The sequence below is a fragment of the Rhinolophus sinicus genome, chromosome 7, assembly GCF_057876585.1.
Source record: "Rhinolophus sinicus isolate RSI-liver-muscle chromosome 7, RSI-T2T, whole genome shotgun sequence".
In the NCBI taxonomy this organism is placed as follows: Eukaryota; Metazoa; Chordata; class Mammalia; order Chiroptera; family Rhinolophidae; genus Rhinolophus; species Rhinolophus sinicus.
The window spans coordinates 29,191,018-29,211,905 of NC_142507.1; the positions used below are offsets into that span (position 1 = coordinate 29,191,018).

Genomic DNA, 20,888 nt, shown 5'->3' on the forward strand with positions numbered 1-20,888 from the left:
ATAACTTATTTTCTACATGTGACATGTTCTAAAAGTACCAGCTTCTAGAACTTGCTGGTTTATCTATTAACTGCTAAATAAATAATTTCAATATATGCTAAATAGGTTTAGAGGCAACCTAAATCACTGCTCCATTTAAGGAGGTCTGTGTCTATACTATCTCAATTATCTTTTCCATTCATTGAAGAGTTTCAGGAAAGAACCAGTAACCAGAATATAAATGTTCAGTCAAAAAGGTCTTGAATCATGAATCAATATAAATTCATTTCTCTGTCATCAGAAAAAAAAAGGTTGCTATATTTTGTACAACCATCATATATTTTCAAATTGAAGATGACTACAGTCTAAGTAGTAAATGCCTGAAATATGAAATTATACTTCAACTTACAGTCAAATAATTACCTGATTTTGGTATTATTCAAACACCTAAACTGTTCAAACAACCTAGACTAATTTCCTACAGCTATTCTAAAAAGCTGTGATGCTAGAATCCTAACATTTTGCTACTGCCTCTTGTTTTCATTCTTCTCAACAACAGGAACTTCTAAATGTAATAGAAGGATGTGTTTTGTTTTCAACATTTAAAAAGAAAAGCAGAACTATTTTCCATGAGCCCTGTGTACATATCAGAATACCATTAGTCTAAAAATTTTTTTCTGAAATGGAAAATTCCTGTGCTAGAAAACAATTTTGTATGCTAGACTGGCTATAAGCACCCTCCCTCACCTCTATCTGATATCATTCTAAATCCAAGGATTTAAAACACAAAAATAATGACAACTGCTAACATTTGCGTAGGGAATCATTAAAATAAAACCAATCCAAAGAAGACCCCAACAGGCTCTGCGGCTGGTGAGTCCACAGAGTCCACAGAGCTCACTGCTTCCTTGCTGATCCTGGAGTTTGAGGGTAAGTCTTTCTCTAGGAGCCAAGCTTCTGCTCTCTTTCCATTTTGAAGCTCTCCAGGCTATATTCCGGATGTAATGTAAGCCTTCATCCTTTTCTGGTTTAGGCCTTGTTTTGTCCACCCAGTACTCATGTGGCACTGAGGCTTAACTCTTTTGAAATCAGGCTGTTCCACCAGAACTATGCTGGCCTTCATTCTGATTCCTTTTGGAATCAGCTGTTCTGCTGGAACTGTGCCATTCAGCCTTCGGTCCAATTTTTTAAAATCGAACTTTTCCTAATGGAACTTTGCTGGTATTTGGCCCTCAGGCTGTTCAGGCTTTTGTTCTAAAGAAAAACAACCTCTGAAAAATGGGATCCCAGTTGTCTAAGTACTTTAAAGATACCCCCACAGTTCAGAGACCCCAGCCGATTTTACATTTAGAAACTGTGGTCCCTCTTCATGCATTTATAACCAAATGGACCAAACTGACTAAAAGTAATTTAGATATCAATGGCCATTATGGGAAACTTTTGAATTCCCCAAACTTACTTTTCTAAAAACCAAATGGGACAACCATCGCTCTGAAACTGCCAAAACTGAATGGAACATCTATTTTGATTAGTATTTTGAGGCTTCCAAATGTTAACAAGCATCTGAAATTGCCTCTTTGCAAAATAAAATATTAAAATTAACTGAAGTAAACAATTAAAGAAAGACAAAATGGTTCCTAAAGCTTCATGCTTCTTACCCCCAGTTTGTTGGTCTCAGGCTCCCCCGTCTAAAACCTTCACCTCCTCTCCCCTGGCTCCTTTGCCTCCTCCAATGCTGTCTTCCTCCTCCCCTGAACCTATCAGAACTTGTCCCTTTAAAATTAAGCCTTCCGAGGATGGAAAGGCTAATAAAACCCATATATCTTACATTCTCTGGACTAAAGCTGAACTGTTAGCCATAGTCAAATATTTTCCCAAAGTAGCTGAGGATCACCACAGATTTGCTGAGAAATTTAAGATAGTCATTCAAACATATCAACCTGGTTTCTCTAACTTGTATCAGCTAGTTCATATGTTTGTCGGTGAAGGCCAGGCTCAGCATTGAATGAACACTGCTGACTGGGAAAAACCTAAAAGGTCTCTAAGATTACAACCAGGAGTACAACCCACTGACTTATGATGATCTGGCTCAGGCAATTGCTAAGAGACTTCATCAGGTAATTCCTAGGGCCTTCCCAAAGCCTGTTGACTGGAACAAAATTCAGACTTGCTCACAAAAGTCTGATGAACCTGCTCACGAATATTATAATCAACTTCAAATTGTTCTCAAAGTCTCGTCTTCCTTCAGATGTTGATTCTATTCAGGTAGCTTTTAACTCAATGTTTATTAACGGCCCAGACCAAAACCATTTTCTGGCAGTTACAAGTACCAAGAGAGAATGGGAGACCATGTCCACTCTAGACTTAGGCAATTTGACAAATCAGCTTGCTCACACCCTAGATGAGTCACCTGAAAGAAAAATCACTAAGTCTGTTAATTTTCAACTCTGGGGGGAAAAAGCTCTGGTTTGGGCAAATGAAGGTCCCTACATGAAACCAAAAACCTCCTCATCTCTGCTATTATTGCAAAGACCCAGGACATTAGAAAAGAGACTGCCACAAACTTAAGTATTTCAGGTACCTTCAGCCTTCCAACCAGCTCTTCCAATGTCCTCCTACTTCCCAATGATGGGGCTCCAAGGAACTACAGGGGCTGTTCCCAATCCAGCCTCCTAAATGGCTGAGAGAAACTACTCTCCAGGTTGGGAATGAATCTCTCTGCCCTTATTGATACTGAAGCCACAATCTTGGTGCTCAACACAACTATTATAAAGCAGCCCCTGCCTTGGAGTACTAACACAGTTCAAATGGTGGGGATATCTAATAAACCTCAACAGGTTACTGTCTGAACCTATCCCTTTTGGTTTGGGCTTTTTGAGAGATACTCAGCATCTTCTCTTTAGTTCCTCTGCCCCTATTCATTTATTAGAAAAGCATCATGTGCTTTTCTGCCCACTCTCCCCTCTTTTATCCCCCCTCCCCCCAGCGCCACTCTGGCTGCATCGAGCTTGCGCCGGGTTCCTGCTCGGCCAGCGCCGCCATCGTCGTCTTCCAGCCACCATCACAACCTCATCAGCCGTGATGAGATGTTTTCTAACATCTATAAGATCTGGGAGATGGAGGGCGGGTTGTGCCTGGAGCTGGAGGGGAAGATGGTCAGTAGGACACAGGGTAACACTGATGACTCGCTCATTGGTGGAAATGCCTCCACTGAAGGCCCTGAGGGCAGAAGTACCTAAAGCACAGTAGTCACTGGTGTTGATACTGTCATGAACCATCATTTGCAGGAAACCAGCTTCACAAAAGAAGCCTACAAGAAGTGCATCAGGGATTACATGATATCAATCAAAGGGAAACCTGAAGAACAGAGCCCAGAAAGAATAAAACTATTTATGACAGGAGATGCAGAACAAATCAAGCACATCCTTGCTAACTTCAAAAACTACCAGTTCTTTACTGGTGAAAACATGAATCCAGATGGCATGGTTGCTCTGCTGGACTACTGTGAGGATTGTTGTGACCCCATATAATTTTTCTTAAGGATGGTTTAGAAATGGAAAAATGTTAACGCAGTTGGTGGTTGGGATCCATCCCCTGTCATCATCATAACTGGCTGCTGCTTTTCATCCACACACCAGGACAGATGGACTGATGTTATCTTGAACTCTTCATTTATCTTGACCTTCATTTATTTGGAGCAGTGGCATTGTTTTTTAAGAAAAACATAGCATGCAGGTCATCTAAAAATAAAATGCATTTAAACTCATTTGAGAGAATGCCTCTTAGTTTAATACATATTTAAACCCATCCTGTGTAGAGTTCCTGGAGAAGCTACAGCCTGGTAGACCACTACTATAAAGCGTGAGACTGTCTTCAGATAACTTCTACAGAGAAAACTACTTCTGGGGCTGGAATATAAAATACAGGATCAAAAGTCTTAATTCGGAGTTGAAGTGAAGGGAAAGACCATGCTCACAGCCAACATCTGAAGTGGATTCCTTAGACATTTCATCACCTACAAACGGAAGTAGCTAACTCTGGAAGAGATTACCAAAAGAATAAAAAGAGACTAATACAATTGGAAGAAAGAAAAAAGAAAAAAAGAGAAGTATCATGCTGAAATTTCTTTCTCCCAAAAGAGGGAAATAATTCTAGAATTTGACAGTAGCTATCAAAATAGCCAATCAGAATAACTAAATCACCCTTCAACGTCTTTTGTTTGCTGCATTTCCAACACTATAACTGAACTTGGGAGCACTGATCATTTGTCCCTATTGGATCAGATACTATCTTTTTTATGGGCAATATCTTCAACTAATATTGGCAGAATCCACAGTGCACCTCCTATCAAGATTCAAAGAGAGCCCTCAAAACTCCTCCCCAAAACTAATCAATATCCCATTAGTAAAGAAGCCCTTCAAGGTATAAAGCCCTTAATAGAAGGTTACAAGACTCAAGGCCTCATTATCCCTTCCACTAGTCCCTGTAATACTCCTATTTTACCTGTGAGAAAACCCAAGTGTGGAGGGTGTAAATTTGTCTTAAGATCTCCAAGCAAAAACAACATTATTATCGCTGACACTGTTGTTCCTAACTCTCATGCTATTAACATCCATCCCAGCTGAAAGTAAGTTCTTTTACTGAAACTGATTTATGCAGTGCATGCTTTAGCATTCCAGTTTAGGAAGCTAACCAATACTTTTTTGCCTTTGATTGGGAAGGAAAACAATTCACCTGGACAGTAATGCCTTAGGCTTTTACTGAGAGCCCTTCTTATTTCTCACAAATCCTAACGGTTGATATGGATGATACAAAGATTCCTAAGGGTTCTACCCTGTTACAATATGTGAAAGACTCACTTCTTTGCTCTTCCTCCCAAGTCTCCTCACGGCAGACAGCATCTATTACTTGCTAAAGCTTTTGGCGCTTAAAGGACACAAAGTCGCCAAGGAAAAATTGCAGTTTGCCCAACACAAATTCAATATTTAGGGCATCTGATATCAGAACAAGAGCTGTACCTAGATCCAAAGAGGCTTTATGGTGTCCTAAGTTTCCCCAAACCCAAAACTAAGCATCAACTGCAAGGTTTTCTCATGCTAGTTGGTTATTGCCGAATTGGATCCCAAATCTTTTTCTCCTTTATGGCCAAAACTCTGCACATTTTACTAAAGAACAATAACCACAACTCAATTTTATGGGTAGAACACAGCAGCATAGCCTTTAAGCCTTAAATAAGAGTTTAATGAACCTACCTGCCCTTGAGCACCCCAATTATCACATATCCTTTTTCCTTTTTGAAAAGGAAGGAAATGCCTTTGGGGTACTCACCCAAAAACATGGAGACCATCATTAACCAATGGTCTATCATTCCCAACAACTGAACCCTGTGGCCTCCTTGTCTTAGAGCCATTACTGCCACTGCTCTTTTGCTTAAGAAAAAGCAAAGAACCCTTTAACCATCTTTCTACCTCGTACAGTAGAAGCCCTTATGAAGTCTCATCACACTCAACATTTTTCAGTGAGCTGCCTCACCTCCTATGATATTCTTTTGTTAACTGCTCCTCACATAACCTTTCATGTTGTTATAAACTTAACCCTGTGTGGGGACAGAGCCAGGAGTGCATTTTCCAGGCTCTCGGCCTCACATAGAAAGGTGCTGGCTCAGGTAGTAAATGGCCATCAACTGTGATAGGATGGCCATCAGCTGTGGCTAGTTGGCCATCAGCTATAGCCAGTGAGCCTTTGGCCACTAATATAACTGCCGTAGCTACGCTAATGGGGCCTAGCAAGAAGATGGTGGCTGAGCCTGCAAGCGGCGCAATGAGGGTTGAGAATTGTGTGGCTCCTGTTTCGTTTCTCCAACCCAGCCGCCAGCAAGAATATAGTGGTATGACTCCCCTACCTATGGCTCTGTGGGTGTTCCTTTTTGGCCTCACCATATCCTGCGTTCTTGTATGGGGAGCGGGAGCAGAGACCCCGCAGGCCGCCCCACACGACAAATGGCACAGCGAGCAGGGTATGGTGCCGGCCAAAGCTCTCCGAAGGACGGTGGAGCAGTTGGTGCGTGTGAACACTCAGTCTCAGGAAGACCAGGAGGAGCAGCTGCCGGAGAGCTGGACCCCCGTGGAGGGGTGGGAAGACGTGGACGGTTCTCCAACCAGCATAGGCCAGAGAAAGCGAAGGTTGTTGTGGCCCTGTGGGCTGGGAAGTGCTTGCTGAGGCCCTCACCCTCAGGTTGGGGAGGACTTGGAGCCCTCGCCCTGCGGAGAGTACACACATTGTGAGGCCAACACACAGCCCTGGCGAATGACTGTGGACTATGGGGAATGGGCTCCATCCCTAATTTAATGGACAGCTTGACTGTTTGCTTGGGAACGTACCACCATGTAGTGGAACTGGCAGATGCTTGCTTTTGTGTCTCGACCAGCCGCCATGGAGAATATGTGAGAAAGACTGACTGTGCTCAGAAAGTCTGGCTGTGCCCAGAAAGACTGGCTGTGCCCAGAGAGAGAGTGGCAGTCCCCTGAGAAACCCTGGCTATGTCCAGGACGTATGTAAGCACCTTAACTGTGAGTCGCTGTTATTCCAGCACAGTACCCTGAGAGGCCCAGAGAGAATGGCAGTGCCGTGAGAGCCCTGGCTGAGTCCAGGAAGTCTGGCTGTGCCCAGAAGGACTGGTGGTGCCCTGAGAAACCCTGGCTGTGTCCGGGGAGACTGGTGGTACCCTAAGAAGCCCAGTAAGTCTGGCTGTGCCTAGAAGCACTGGTGGTGCCCTGAGAAACCCTGGCTGTGTCCAGAGAGGTTGGTTGTGTCCAGGATATTGCATTCACCTCAAGGCTCCTCGCACAGGGCCCCTCGCACTTGTCACGTAGATTGTGAGGCGAGAACCTGTAGGGGTGGAGTGTGGGGACAGAGCCAGGAGTGCAGTTTCCAGGCTCTCGCCCTCACATGGAAAGGTGCTGGCTCAGGTAGTAAATGGCCATCAACTGTGATTGGATGGCCATCAGCTGTGGCTAGCTGGCCGTCAGCTGTAGCCAGTGAGCCATTGGCCACTAATATAACTGCCGTGGCTACGGTAGCAGAAAATGGGGCCTAGCAAGAAGATGGTGGATGAGCCTGCAAGCGGTGCAATGAGGGTTGAGAATTGTGTGGCTCCTGTTTTGTTTCTCCAACCCAGCCGCCAGCGAGAATATAGTGGTATGACTCCCCTACCTATGGCTCCGTGGGTGTTCCTTTTCGGCCTCACCATATCCTGCGTTCTTATGTGGGGAGCAGGAGCAGAGATCCCGCAGGCTGCCCCGCACGACACCCTGCTATTCTGCTCCCCTCCATTACTGACGAAGCCCGTCACAATTGCTTATTAACATCCAGACCTTTCCTGATTATCTGCAGGAAATGCCTTTGAGTAACACCGAATTCTCATGGTTCACCAGTGGTTCTTTCTTCAAAGGTGACAATAGCAAATACTCCTGGATATGTAATATCAACACCCTGTGATGTAACTAAAGTAGTACCTTTGCCTTTGACTACTACAGCCCAGAAAGTCGAATAATACATGCTCACATGGGCCTGCACCCTAACCAAGGGCAAAACTTCCAACATATACTGACAATAGACATGTTTTCAGAATAGCTCATTTTGGAATGTTATGGAAGCAACATGGCTTCTCTACTTCCAGTGGAAATAAAATCATTGAAGATGTTCGATGAATGAAATATCTCAATATCCATTACCTTACATGTGCTTAGACAAGGCTTAAAAACACCCTAAGCTTTTACTTCTGGCTGACTATCAGAATACATGCAATGAGGAAGTGCTCGTGAAAGCAGACTTGTACAGAAATGGCAGTGTGAGGAGTGTTTCTTGAAATATGTCCTGAAAGTTGCAACCAACTGAACAGCTATAATTCAAAAGAGGATTCTCTGCACAATACACAAGTATGTCTGAGAGACCTGGACATCAAATCACCTAAAGGTGGGCAAATCAGAGGAGTAGGAGAGGAGGGAAGGGAAAAGTGCAGAGACGCAGATCACGGGGCTGCAATACACAGAACGAAGCTCACTGCAGTCGAGGAAGAGGGAAGAATTCAGGCTGCAGGCACACCCCCTGGGGCCCACAATCCTGCCTCTGTGATTCAGCATATAAAACAGCTGAACCCAGCACTCGCGACAGAGACCTCAGGTCAGAACTGTGGTTTAAGCCCTCAATGCCAGGTAGAAAACAAAAACATGGAGCCTGGCCAACTTGCTCCCACCCTCGCAGTGTTAGAAGCAGACTCCAGAAGAAATGATTAAAGAACAGCGTCAGATTAAAGAACAGAATATAGACAGCCCTGAGAACAGCAGCCATGCAGGAACAGATTCAGAATCACAATGCAACTAATTCTGGCAAAAGAGAAGGAACTGTAGGGCCAAGGCAACTGTGGGCTGATAGTTGCCACTGCACAGAGCCACAATCGCACCAGCTACCTCTCACAGTCCACCCCACTCCCACCTTTCTGGGGGGGGTTCCCTGAGGGGGCAATCATAGTCACTGAGACACATAGGCTCTGCACCAGGCTGCAGGAACAGCACCGGGATTTCAGAAATGCAGAACTCTATCACCCTCCACATCCTCCCATAGTGACAGTGCCCTGAGACCCAGGCAACCTGCTCACAAAGAAGCCTACCTTCCAGGGCACGCCCCCACCCCCCCAACCCCATCACTTGAGAAGCTGGAACAGTGCAAGAAAAAATATAACACTAACAGCGTGAAGTAAAATAAAAGGCTGCAGCAGGAGAGGAAAAAAAATATCCTAGCAACACGTACTGGAAAGCAGAAAAAAAAAAAGACCTCTTCATATTAACCTGCTGCAAAACCCACTCTTGTAGATGCCCAGGAAAAGAAAGAATACTTCATTAATTGCCATGAATAATCAAGGTAATGTAGCAGCTCTCAAAATGAAAACTCTCCAGAAATGAACTTAAAGACATGGAAATATGTGACTTAAAAGACAGAGAATTCAAGAGGTGGCTGGTTAGCTCAGCTAATTAGGAATGTGGTGCTGGTAACACCAAGGTTGACGGTTCAATCCCTGCATGTGAGCTGTGCCCTCCTTTAAAATAAATAAATAAGTAAATAATAAAACAAAGACATGGGAATTTAGGCTAGGAGTGAATGTTTAAATAAAAACAACGATAAATTTTTTTTTAAAAAAAAAGACTGCATTTCTGAAAAGACTCAATGAGATGCAAGAACACAGAGATTAAGAACACAGGCAGTTTAATGAACTCAAAAACACAAAGAACAAAATGAACATTTTACCAAAGAGATTGAAATTTTAAAAAAAGAACTAAACAAAAATTCTATAGATGAAAAACTCAATAAAAGAAATGAAAATGAAATAGCCAGCTTAGGTAGTAGAGCTGACCAGATGGAGAAAAGAATTAGTAATATCAAACATAGAAATCTCAAAATGACACAGATGGAAGAAGACAGAGACTTAAGAGTTAAAAGAAATGAAAGAATTGTACATGAACTTTCAGACTCCATCAGAAAGAGCAACATAAGAATAATGCGCATACCAGAAGACGAAAAGGAGAAGGGAACAGAGTATATTCAAACAAATAGTCGACGAGAACCTCCCAAACTTGTGGAAAGAACTAGATCCTCGAATCCAAGAAGCAAATAGAACACCTAATTACCTCAATCCCAACAGGCCTTCTCTAAGGCGCAATACATTGAAGCTGTCAAGACTTAATGACAAAGAAAGAATTCTCAAGGCAGCCAAAAAAGAAGACAGTAACCTACATTAGATTATAATCCGATTTTTCAGCAGAAACTCTACAAGACACGAGGGAGTGGAATCAAACATTCAAACTATTGAAAGAGAAATTATGAGCCAAGAATAATATATCCAGCAAAGATATCTGTTCGATATTAAGGAGGAATAAAGACTTTTCCAGACATGCAGAAATTGAGGAATTTTCTAACACACGACCTGCACTACAAGAAATGCTGAAGGAGGCTATTCAACCTGAAACAAAATATCAAAAGAATACAAAACCATGAGCCCTATTACCAACAGACAGACAAAAGCAGGAAATGGCAACCCCTACATACACAAAATAAGGAACTACACACTTAAACATAACATAAAGAGTAAAGAAAAAAACTTTTTTAAAAAATGAAAAAGAAAAAGACAACTTGCTACTGCAACTCACAGGATAAGCAGAGATAACTTGTAAAAACAAAAACATAAAAGGGGAGCAAGCAAAGGCCTGAACCTGCAAAGGGTAATGGAGACAAGAAGCATGCTCAAGAAAAAGAAACACTGAATATATGAAACTTTCTTCTAAATAAAATTAATGGTAACAACTCAAAAAAATCCAGAACTGTGACATACAACATAAAAAAAAAAAAGAAACAGTGAAAAAATCGTAGAATACCACCACACTGAAATAACAAACAGCACAAAAAAGGCAAAGAAATAATGGAGACGCTGAGTCACCAGAAAATAAAAGATAGAGCTATAGGAAATCCTCATATATCAATAATCACCCTAAAAAATTGAACTGAACTCACGAATAAAAAGGCACAGGGAGCAGATAGGATCAAAAAACAAAATTCAATCATATGCTGCCTCCAAGAGTCACAACTCAGCTACAAAGACAAATATAGACCCAAAGTGAAAGAGTGGAAATTGATACTCCAAGCAAATAGTATTCAGAGAAAAGCAGGAGTAGCTACACTTACATAAGATAAAACAGACCTCAGGATAAAAAGGTAACAAGAGACAAAGATGGAAATTTCATAATGATAAGGAGGACATTACTACAAGAAGACATAACACTTATCAATATATATGCCCCCAATCAGGGAGCACTGAAATATACAAAGCAACTACTAACAGAACTAAAAGGAAAAATTGACCATAACATAATTATAGTAGGGGACCTAAATACATCATTGTCAGCTATGGACAGATTATTCAAACAGAAAAGATATAGGAAATCTCAGCCCTAAACAACGGTAATGACGAGCAGGTAAGAGAAGGAGGAGGAGCACACTAGAGAGGAGCTAACTGATTATATATTTAGCAATATCTAAATGAATTTATTTAGCAATCTTTACTCAATCTAGTTAGCAGTATACAAAAGTAAAAGTCAAAGGCAATTAAGGCGCTCAAAGAACATAATCACATGAATGTGTAATAACAAAAAGTAAAATGTACTTAAGATGAAATTATACACACATTAATAACAATGTTATGCCAAAGAAGCTCACCAAACCATGGGAAATAACTCTGGAAAAGGTCGGGAACCAGCCAAACCTCACAGGACTTCCGGCCTCCAGCGCGGGAAGCCGCGGCCAGGAGCTCACAAGGTCCGTGGTTAGAAAACTGGAGCATCTCCCAATGTCGTTTTCAAGTTCCCAAGAATGTCAGAATGATGATGAACCAAAGAATCTCTCTCCCCTGTTGTAAAAATCTCTTCTTACTCACCTGAAGTTGGTTTTATATATATCTTTCTCAAAAATATACCTTAGAGGGCCGGCCCGGTGGCTCAGGTGGTTGGAGCTCCGTGCTCCTAACGCCAAAGGCTGCCAGTTCGATTTCCCACATGGGCCAGTGGGCTCTCAACCACAAGATTGCCAGTTCGATTCCTCGACTACCGCAAGGGATAGTGGGCAGCACCCCCTGCAACTAAGATTGAACATGGCACCTTGAGCTGAGCTGCCGCTGAGCTCCCAGATGGCTCAGTCGGTTGGAGCTCGTCCTCTCAACCACAAGGTTGCTGGTTCAAGTCCCACAAGGGATGGTGGGCTGTGCCCCTGCAACTAACAATGGCAACTGGACCTGGAGCTGAGCTGCGCCCTCCACAACTAAGAAATACACACTGTTCCCCAATAAAGTCCTGTTTCCCTTCCCCCAATAAAATCTTTAAAAAAAAAAAAAGATTTTTTATATATATATATATATATATATATATATATATATATATATACACACACACACACACACACACACACACACACACACACAAACACACACACACACACCTTAGAGCCAGGCTCTTTGTTCCTAACTCCTTCTCCAGGAATAGCCAATTCCGGAAGGGTCCAGCAGTCAATGATAACAAAAGAAAATATATTACGTATCCAGGTGAAGGGCTAGTTCTTCTGGACAAACAACATCTACTGTTCTTGCTTGGGACCGTCAATCAGCCCAAGGTCTTCCAAAGCCTGGCAACGTGCCTGTCACGTCATCTTGATATAACTTAGCTACTTTTTCACTTCATCTGCTGATGTGGGTGAAACAGACAGAACAAAGAGGGAATTCTCTCAACTCCTAATTAAGAATTCTTTTAACCCTAAGCTAACCATCACCTCACAGCTAACCATCACCTCACAACACAGACAGAACAAACATCATCTCATATCTCCCCTGCTCAGGAGAATGAGACCAAAGGGGGAATTTACTCAACCCCTGATTACAACACAGAAATCACCTCACATCAAATCACCTCACATTAGATAAAAGCTAATAGACAAAAGCTCACATCAACCAATGAAGGCAAATTTTCTTCAACATCTTCCCTACAATGACACATTAGACCAAATAGATATAACTGACATTTATAGAGCACTTCATCCTTGAACATCAGACTATACATTCTTTCCTAGTGTACATGGAACATTCTCCATTCAACATTAAGGATAGACCATAAATTGAAACATAAAACTAGCCTCAGCAAATTTAAGAAGATTTAAACCATACCAAGCATACTCTCTGATCACAAGGCTTTGAAATTGGATAACTACTGCAAAAACAAAGCAGAAAAACAAACAAATATGTGGAGATTTCACAACATACTTTTTTTTAGTTTTTTTATTGGGGAATATTGGGGAACAGTGTGTTTTTCCAGGGCCCATCAGCTCCAGTCAAGTTGTTGTTTTCAATCTAGTTTGGAGGGCGTAGCTCAGCTCCAAGTCAAGTCGTCATTTTGTTTTTCAATCTAGTTGTGGAGGGCACAGCTCACTGGCCCATGTGGGAATTGAACCAGCGACCTGGGTGTTATGAGCACTGCACTCTAGCCAACTGAGCCAACCGACTACCCCACAACATACTTTTAAAGAATGACTGGGTCAAAGAAGAAATCAGAGGAGAGATCAAAACATACGTCAAATCAGAATGAAAATACATCCTAACAAAATTATTGGGATGCAGTGAAAGCAGTAATTAGAGAGAAATTTATATGATTACAGGCCTATCTCAAGAAAGGAGAAAAGGGGCAGCCAGTTGGCTTAGTTGGTTAGAGTGCAGTACTCATAACACCCAGGCCGTCGGTTCGATTCCCACACGGGACAGTGAGCTGCGCCCTCTACAACTAGAGGGAAAAACAACGGCTTGACTTGGAGCTGAGCTGCCGGTGGGCCCTCCACAACTAGATTGACAACAACAACTGGACTTGGAGCTGAGCTGCAACCACCACAACTAGATTGAAAATGACTCCACAACTAAACTGAAAACAACAACTTGACTTGGAGGTGATGGGTCCTGGAAAAACACACTGTTCCCCAATATTCCCCAATGGAAAAAAAAAAAAAAGAAAAGAAAAGAAAGAAAGAAGAAAAATCCCAGATAAACAACCTCACGTTATACCTTAAAAAAATTAGAAAAAGAAGAAATGAAACCCAAAATCAGCAGAAGGAAGAAAATAATAAAAATCAGAGCAAATGAAATATACAACAAAAAGACAGCAGAAAAAAATAATGCAACAAAGAGCTGGTTCTTTAAAAAGATTAATAAAATTGACAAACCCGTGGCTAGACTAAGATAAAAAGAGAAAAAAAGACAAATAAACAAATCAGAAATAAAACAGAAGTCACCATGGATATCCACAGAAATACAAAGGATAATCCAAGAATACTATGAAGGACTACATGCCACCAAATTCAATAACCCAGAAGAAATGGACAAGTTCTTAGAAACATATAGCCTTCCTAGACTGAATCACGAAGAACTGGAAAATCTAAATAGAACAACCAAAAGTAAAGAAATTGAATCAGTCATCCAAAGCCTTCCCAAAAGGAAAAGTCAAGGACCAGATGGCTTCACTAGTGAATTCTACCAAACATTCAAAGAGGATCTAACAACTGTCCTCTTCAAACTCTTCCATAAAATTGAAGAACAGGTAATATGAACGATGTCTGACAAATAAGCTTGCGAACTCATCCTAGAGAAAGTGCTACATATCTCATTGCTGGATATCACTATGGTCACCTTTGAAGTACTCCCCTTGGGAAGCTATACACCAACTCCAGCACCTAATCCATCCTTCAAAGCAATTTTGGAACTCCTTTTCTGGAATGGCCATCAGAGCTGTCGTCGTATTACCCTTTATGTCCTGAATGTCATCAAAATGGCTTTCTTTCAATATTTCCTTTATCTTCGAGTAAAGAAAGAAGTCATTGGGCGCCAGATCAGATGAGTAGGGAGGGTCTTCCAATACAGTTATTTGTTTACTAGCTAAAAACCCCCTCATAGACAGTTCCGAGTGAGCTGGTGTATTGCCGTGATGCAAGAGCCATGAATTGTTGGAGAAAAGTTCAGATCGTCTAACTTTTTCTCTTTCACGCAGCCTTTCAGTACTTTCAAATAGTAAACTTAGTTAACTGTTTATCCAATTGGTACAAATTCATAATAAATAATCCCTCTGATGTCAAAAAAGGTTAGCAACATTGCTGCACCAAGCTTGCGAACTTAATTGTCAGAATTTTGTACTTCCTAACTCATTTTATGAGGTCAACATTACCCTGATACCAAAACCTGGTAAGGATAACACAATCAATAGAAAATTACTGACTAATCTCTCTGACGAATACAGATGCAAAAATCCTAAACAAAATTCTAGCAAATCAAATACAACAATGCATTCAAAAGATTGTACTTCACAATCAAGTAGCGTTCATCCCAGGGGCACAAGGATGGTTCAACATATGCAAATCAATCAATGTGATACACCACACCACATAAACAAAAGACAAAAATCATACGATTATATCAATAGATGCAGAAAAAGCATTTAACAAGACACAACATCCATTTATGATTAAAACACTTAATAAAATGGGTATAGAAGGAAAATACCTTAACATGATAAAGGTCATACATGACAAACCATCAGCTAATATCATAATTAACGGTGAAAAACTGAAGCCCTTTGCTCTATGTTCAGGAACAAGACAGGGCTGTCCCCTATCACCAAGGTTATTCAACATAGAACTGGGAGTCCTAGCCAGAGTAATCAGGCAACAGAAAGAAATAAAAGGCATCTGAATTGCGAATGAAAAAGTTAAATTGTCACTTTTTGCACATGACATGATTCTTTACACAGAAAATCCTAAATGCACCACCAAAAGGCCATCAGAAACAATACGCAAAGACAGTAAAGTTGCCGGCTACAAAATTAATATAGAAAAATCCTTTGCATTCCTATATATTAACAATAAAATTTCAAAAAAAGAAATGGAAAAACAATTCCTTTTGCAATTGCAACAAAAAGAATAAAATATCTAGGAATAAACTTAACAAAGGATGTGAAGGACCTATACACTGAAAACTATATGACATTTTTAAAAGAAATTGAAGAACAGAAAAAGAAATGGAAAGACATTCTGTGTTCCCGTATTGGAAGAATCAACATAGTTAAAATGGCCATATTACCCAAAGCAATATACAGATTGAATGCAATCCCCATCAAAATCCTTATGGCATTTTTTAAAGAAATAGAACAAAATAATCATCAGATTTGTAGGGAATCACAAAAGACCCTGAATAGCCAAAGCACTCCTAAAAAAAAAAGAAGGCTGGAGGTATCACACTCCCTGACTTTAGCTTGTACTACAGAGCAACAATAATCAAAACACCATGATACTGGCAGAAAAAAGACTCACAGACCAATGGAATAGAATTGAAAACGCAGAAATAAACTCACATAAATACAGACAGATAATTTTCTAAAAGGAGCCAAAAACATACAATGGAGAAAAGACAGCCTCTTCAATAAATGGTGCTGGGAAAACAGGAAAACCACGTGCAAAAGAATGAAACTGTAGATTGGTATCTATCACCATATACCAAAATTAACTCAAAATGGATGAAAGACCTAAACAGAAGACGTGAAACAATAAACTGCATAGAAGAAAGCGTACATACTAACCTTATGGACCATGGGTTCAAAGAGGATTTTATAAATTTGACCTTAAAGTCAAGGGAAGTAAAAGCTAAAATAAATTAATGGGATATATCAAACCAAAAAGCTTCTGCACAGCAAAAGAAACCATCAACAAAACAAAGAGGCAACCAACCGAATGGGAGAAGATATTTGCAAACAACGCCTCCGATAAAGGGCTAATGTCCAAAATATATAAGGAACTCATACAACTCAACAACAAAAAGACAAACGACCCAATTAAAAACTGGGCAGAAGACATGGACAGAAACTTCTCCCAACAAGACATACAAACGGCCAACTGATATATTAAAAAACGTTCAACTTCACTAGCTATTAAGGAAATGCAAATCAAAACCACAATGAGATATCACCTCACACCTGTTAGAATGGCTATTGTCAACAAGACAAATAGTAACAAGTGTTGGAGAGGCTGTGGAGAAAAATGAATTCTCATACACTGTTGGTGGGAATGTAGATTGGTACAGCCCCTATGAAAAACAGTGTGAGGTTCTCAAAAAATTAAGAATACATAGAATCACCATATGACCCAGCTATCCATCTCTTGGGTATCTACCCAAAAAAAATCTAAAAACATTTACCATAAAGATATATGTACTCCAATGTTCACTGCAGCATTATTTACAGTGGCCAAGACATGGAAACCAAACTGTCCTTTGATAGACGATTGGATAAAGACGTGGTTTATATACACGATGTAATACTACTCTGTCATAAGATAAGATGAAATACTGCCATCTGTGACAACATGGATGGATCTTGAGATTATTAAACTAAGTGAAATAAATAAAACAGAAAAAGTCGAGAACCCATATGACTTCACTCATATGTGGTATATAAAACTGAACGCGACAAAGGAACAAGACAAACAAAGAAACAAAAACTCATAGACACAGACAACAGTTTAGTGGTTACCAGAGGGTAAGGGGGGGGCAGGATGGTACAAGACTGTAAAGGGGGTTAAATATATGGTGATGCAAGGAGAACTGACTCTGAGTGGTGAACACATAATGCAATATATAGATGATGTATTGTAGCCTCAGTGACCCTTAATTTGATTGAAACTTGTGGGAGACTCAGAAGTAGAACTACCCAGTTGAGCCATTCCCAGATTCTTGACCCTCAGAAATTGATGAGAAATAACATTTGCTTTAAGCTGCTGCTTCAGTTTTGAGACAATCAGTTACAAAGCAATAGACAACTAATACAACTACTGACAAGAAAAATTGATAACGTCTTTAAAACTGATAGAATGAAGAGGGCAGAAGTGAGTATCAAGTCAAAAACACTAAGATCTAAGTCAGGATCTAGAGTAAGTACCTAGCATTAAGCTTTTTGATTGTGGTTTAAGTACCTGACATTAAGTTTTTGATTGCCAAGGCATCCATTTCAGAAGACATCCTCTTGAATAAACATATGGCCAGTTACATGACACAGCTACTAGCAAAACAAGATAAGGAATTAGGCCACTCCTACACATGAAGGCCCCTCTTTCAGAAAGCCCTGGGTAACCTAGATAACTGACCATTTAAGTGAACCCACTTATCCCTTCTGGTGCCCAAATTCCCACTCTTAGGCTTTAAATTAGTCAATGAAGAGTGAACCCAGGAAACCCTAGACACACCACCCTCCAACCGTAATAAAGGCAGATCCCAGGTCTGACTGCCCTTCTCCCGTACCTCTTTTTCTCCCCCATCCCCCACTTTGACTTCACTGTGTGGACCTTGGGTGTGCAATGTACCCTCCAGGACCAGTGAGTAACAAATCTTGTTCCTCAAAGTTCCTTGATGGTTTTTGCTAAAGTGCATCCTGCAATCATAAGAATCACAAGGTCTAGTCCAGCCACAACATTGGTTCCAGGGGAGGAAAATGTCTGTGGGAGCCTGCTACAAGTAATATGGGGGTAGGGAAGTGCCTTAGGCAGTCCCAGCCAAGAGTATCACTATCAATAGGCAGAGACCAACAAGACACAGTAGGAACTGTTAGGACCTAGTGGACTAAGGCTAAGAATGATAACTTCATGATACACTGAATTTAAACTGATCTCTCGGGAAAGGTCAAATACAGATCTGAAAGTCATCTATATAACAGTGACAGCTAACATCAATGTACAAGATTGCCCAGAACAAACTTGTAACAAAAGAAAATGCGCAAGGTCAAAAATTAGAACATGTTAGGAAGACAGTAGAGAGAAGTAAATGAGGGGGCGGCCCCTTAGCTCAGTTGATTAGAGCAAGGTGCTCTTAACAATGAGATTGCTGGTTCCATCCCCACATGGACCACTGTGAGCTGTGCCTTCCACAACTAGATTGAAACAACTACTTGACTTAGAGCTGATGAGTCCTGGAAAAACACACTTAATATAAATAAAAGTTTAAAAATATATATATTTTTAAAACAATTTTTTAAAAGAGAAAGAAGTAAATGACCAGTTGCAAGACAGAGAATCAGTACAGTAACATTCAGGGATGCTCCAAAAAAATAAATAAGTAAAAGCAGGTGGTAAATGTGTCAAATGCTACAGTGATCCGGTAAATAACTTATATTGGATTTAATATCATGTATTTCCTTGACTTCTTCCACATTTTAATATTTCTGAAATCAGGATGTGTCTTACAGTAAATAAGTATATTTGACATAGATTCCTTTTATTCTCTTAAATCAGTTACAAAACTGACAGTGTGTCTGACAGTAAATATTTCCGAAGCAAGGAAACAGTGGTGATAAGGAAGTTGAATCAGTAGATGTGGACTATTTTTTCAGAACGCTTCTTAGTAAAAGGAAGGAATGACAAGAAAGTAAGCACTGTTTTTGCTTCTTTAAACTTTTAGTATGATGAGACATGTATATTTGTAAGCAAGAAACTTAGAAATAGCTTTAGAAAGGTAAAGGTCACATGCCAGGAAAAACAATTTACGGAACAAAAAAGCACCAGGTTCAATATTTTAAATAACACTCACGCAATATTTCCTACAAAAGTACTCCGTACCCAGACACTGTGGCAAATATTGGTGTAACAGACTGGCAGCAGTTAGATTCAGATTCCTCTCCTACTGAAGCAGGAAGAGAAAGATTCAGAAAAAGTTTAGGGTAGAAAGGAAAGTGTGACAACAGGTATCTGGAGGGAAAAACAGCAGTAGTGCCATTCCAGTATCCACCGACGTCTCGGTGTATTATACGACAAGAGTCAAAAACAGACAAATGAAGTGCCCAACACCAGCAAGTGCAAATATATCTCACATGCTTGTTCCAGATTCAATTCCAGTCGCTCACTTCCGTCACCCGTATGGCTGCGACCCCACGCCTTTCCCACGGAAGTGGGTGTTCCCTCCGCACCTCCAGAGAGCTTTCCTTCCAGATCTCCGCATCGACCCTGCGACCCTACAGGCTCCCGACGGCCGGCGGAGAGCTCGGTCAGCACACCTGGGCAGGGACCAACCTCAGGAGCCTCACTCCGCGACGCGGGCTCTGTCCACTCACAGACGGAACCGGCCGCAGACTCGCCAGGGATCCCTGCCAGCATAGCGCCCACCTCTCGCTCCTGCCAGCCCAGGGCCAGCCACGCGCGCCCAGCGCCCTGGGGGCCAGGCGGACGCGGTAAAAGACCGAGCCGGACGAGCTACCCCGCGGAGCTCCCGAACGACCGTAGTAGACAGCGCGGCGTCCACTCCCAGCCCACAGCATACCTTCTGTCCGCGAGAGTTACCGTCGTGGGACATATCCAGAAGCACCTCCCGCCACAACGAAGCCTCTTCAGCAGCTTGCCTTCTCAAGGCGCGGGAAGCTGAGCGCGACCGAACACCGGGGGCACTCGGGCGAAGGGCGGTGCTTCTCCGAACGCACCGCCCCCTAGCCACTGCGCGTCCTAGCGCGCGCTGCGATTGGATGGCGCTCGGGCGTGGGGCAGGGCTTCTCTGCACTCCGCGCTCGCCGCGCACAAATGCGCTGCTTTGCTGGGTTGAGAGACTAGTGGGTAGGTTGCTCATCACCGCTTTGAGTTGGTAGGGGTGCAGCACTGCTCGTCCAGCTTCTTCGCTGGGGCTCGGGATCCTGCAGAGCGCTCTCTGAGAAGGCCGCACTGTTGGACTTCTGGCTCCTGGTCGGGGAATTTCTGGAATGGTGCCTCAGGCGGAAGGTCAGCCTCCAAGTGTTGTTTTTCAAATAAAGCTCGAATGTGGCCTGTTTTGTCAGGCATCAACTGACCTTAAATAAAAATAAAATGAAAACCCGAAGTAGGTTATGAATTCAACAAACAATACTTAAGGAATGTGTTTAAAAAGTGAATTTCCCCTGCTGAAAGTGTTTAAGAAAGATTTCATTGAGTCAAAAATGGTAACCAAAAAGCAGGCCGATCTTGGGACATGAAGTCCAAACCATCAGCAGCATGGCCGGTGTCTATGTAAGGAAAGTCCAAACTAGTAGAGAATTTTTATGACTGAAACTGACAATTACCTGGAGGCAAAAGCTCAATGGATTAAGAAAATGCTCCAGAGAACGGCAGTTTCGTAGCCTATTTTATACATTTGAATCAAAGGACACGTAAAGAGGGTTGCATGAAATCCATGTGGTAGGTTAAGAGGTGGGAGAAAGCAAAGTGGGGGGGGGATCTCTTATTGAATAAAAAGTAAAACGGAAAGAAACATACTTATTTTACATTGATGAGTACCTGATAGT

The 20,888-nt window shown here is 41.6% G+C and overlaps 1 protein-coding gene and 1 pseudogene across 4 annotated transcripts in view; one reads left to right on the top strand and one right to left on the bottom strand.

Moving 5' to 3' along the window:
• The window catches only part of SPIDR (scaffold protein involved in DNA repair), a 566,075-nt gene extending 546,021 nt beyond the window's left edge, over positions 1–20,054 (bottom strand). For 3 of the 4 annotated variants that reach the window (XM_019716801.3, XM_088799435.1, XM_019716799.3), the window contains exon 1: positions 19,901–20,054. In XM_019716801.3, the coding sequence (XP_019572360.3) occupies positions 19,901–19,933 (33 nt within the window). In that variant the 5' untranslated portion in view covers positions 19,934–20,054. The remainder of the gene's footprint in view (positions 1–19,900) is intronic. The other variant, XM_074319015.2, reaches the window with a different exon arrangement.
• On the top strand, positions 3,066–3,547 carry LOC109437511 (translationally-controlled tumor protein-like; annotated as a pseudogene).
• Positions 20,055–20,888: the final 834 nt, after the last annotated feature.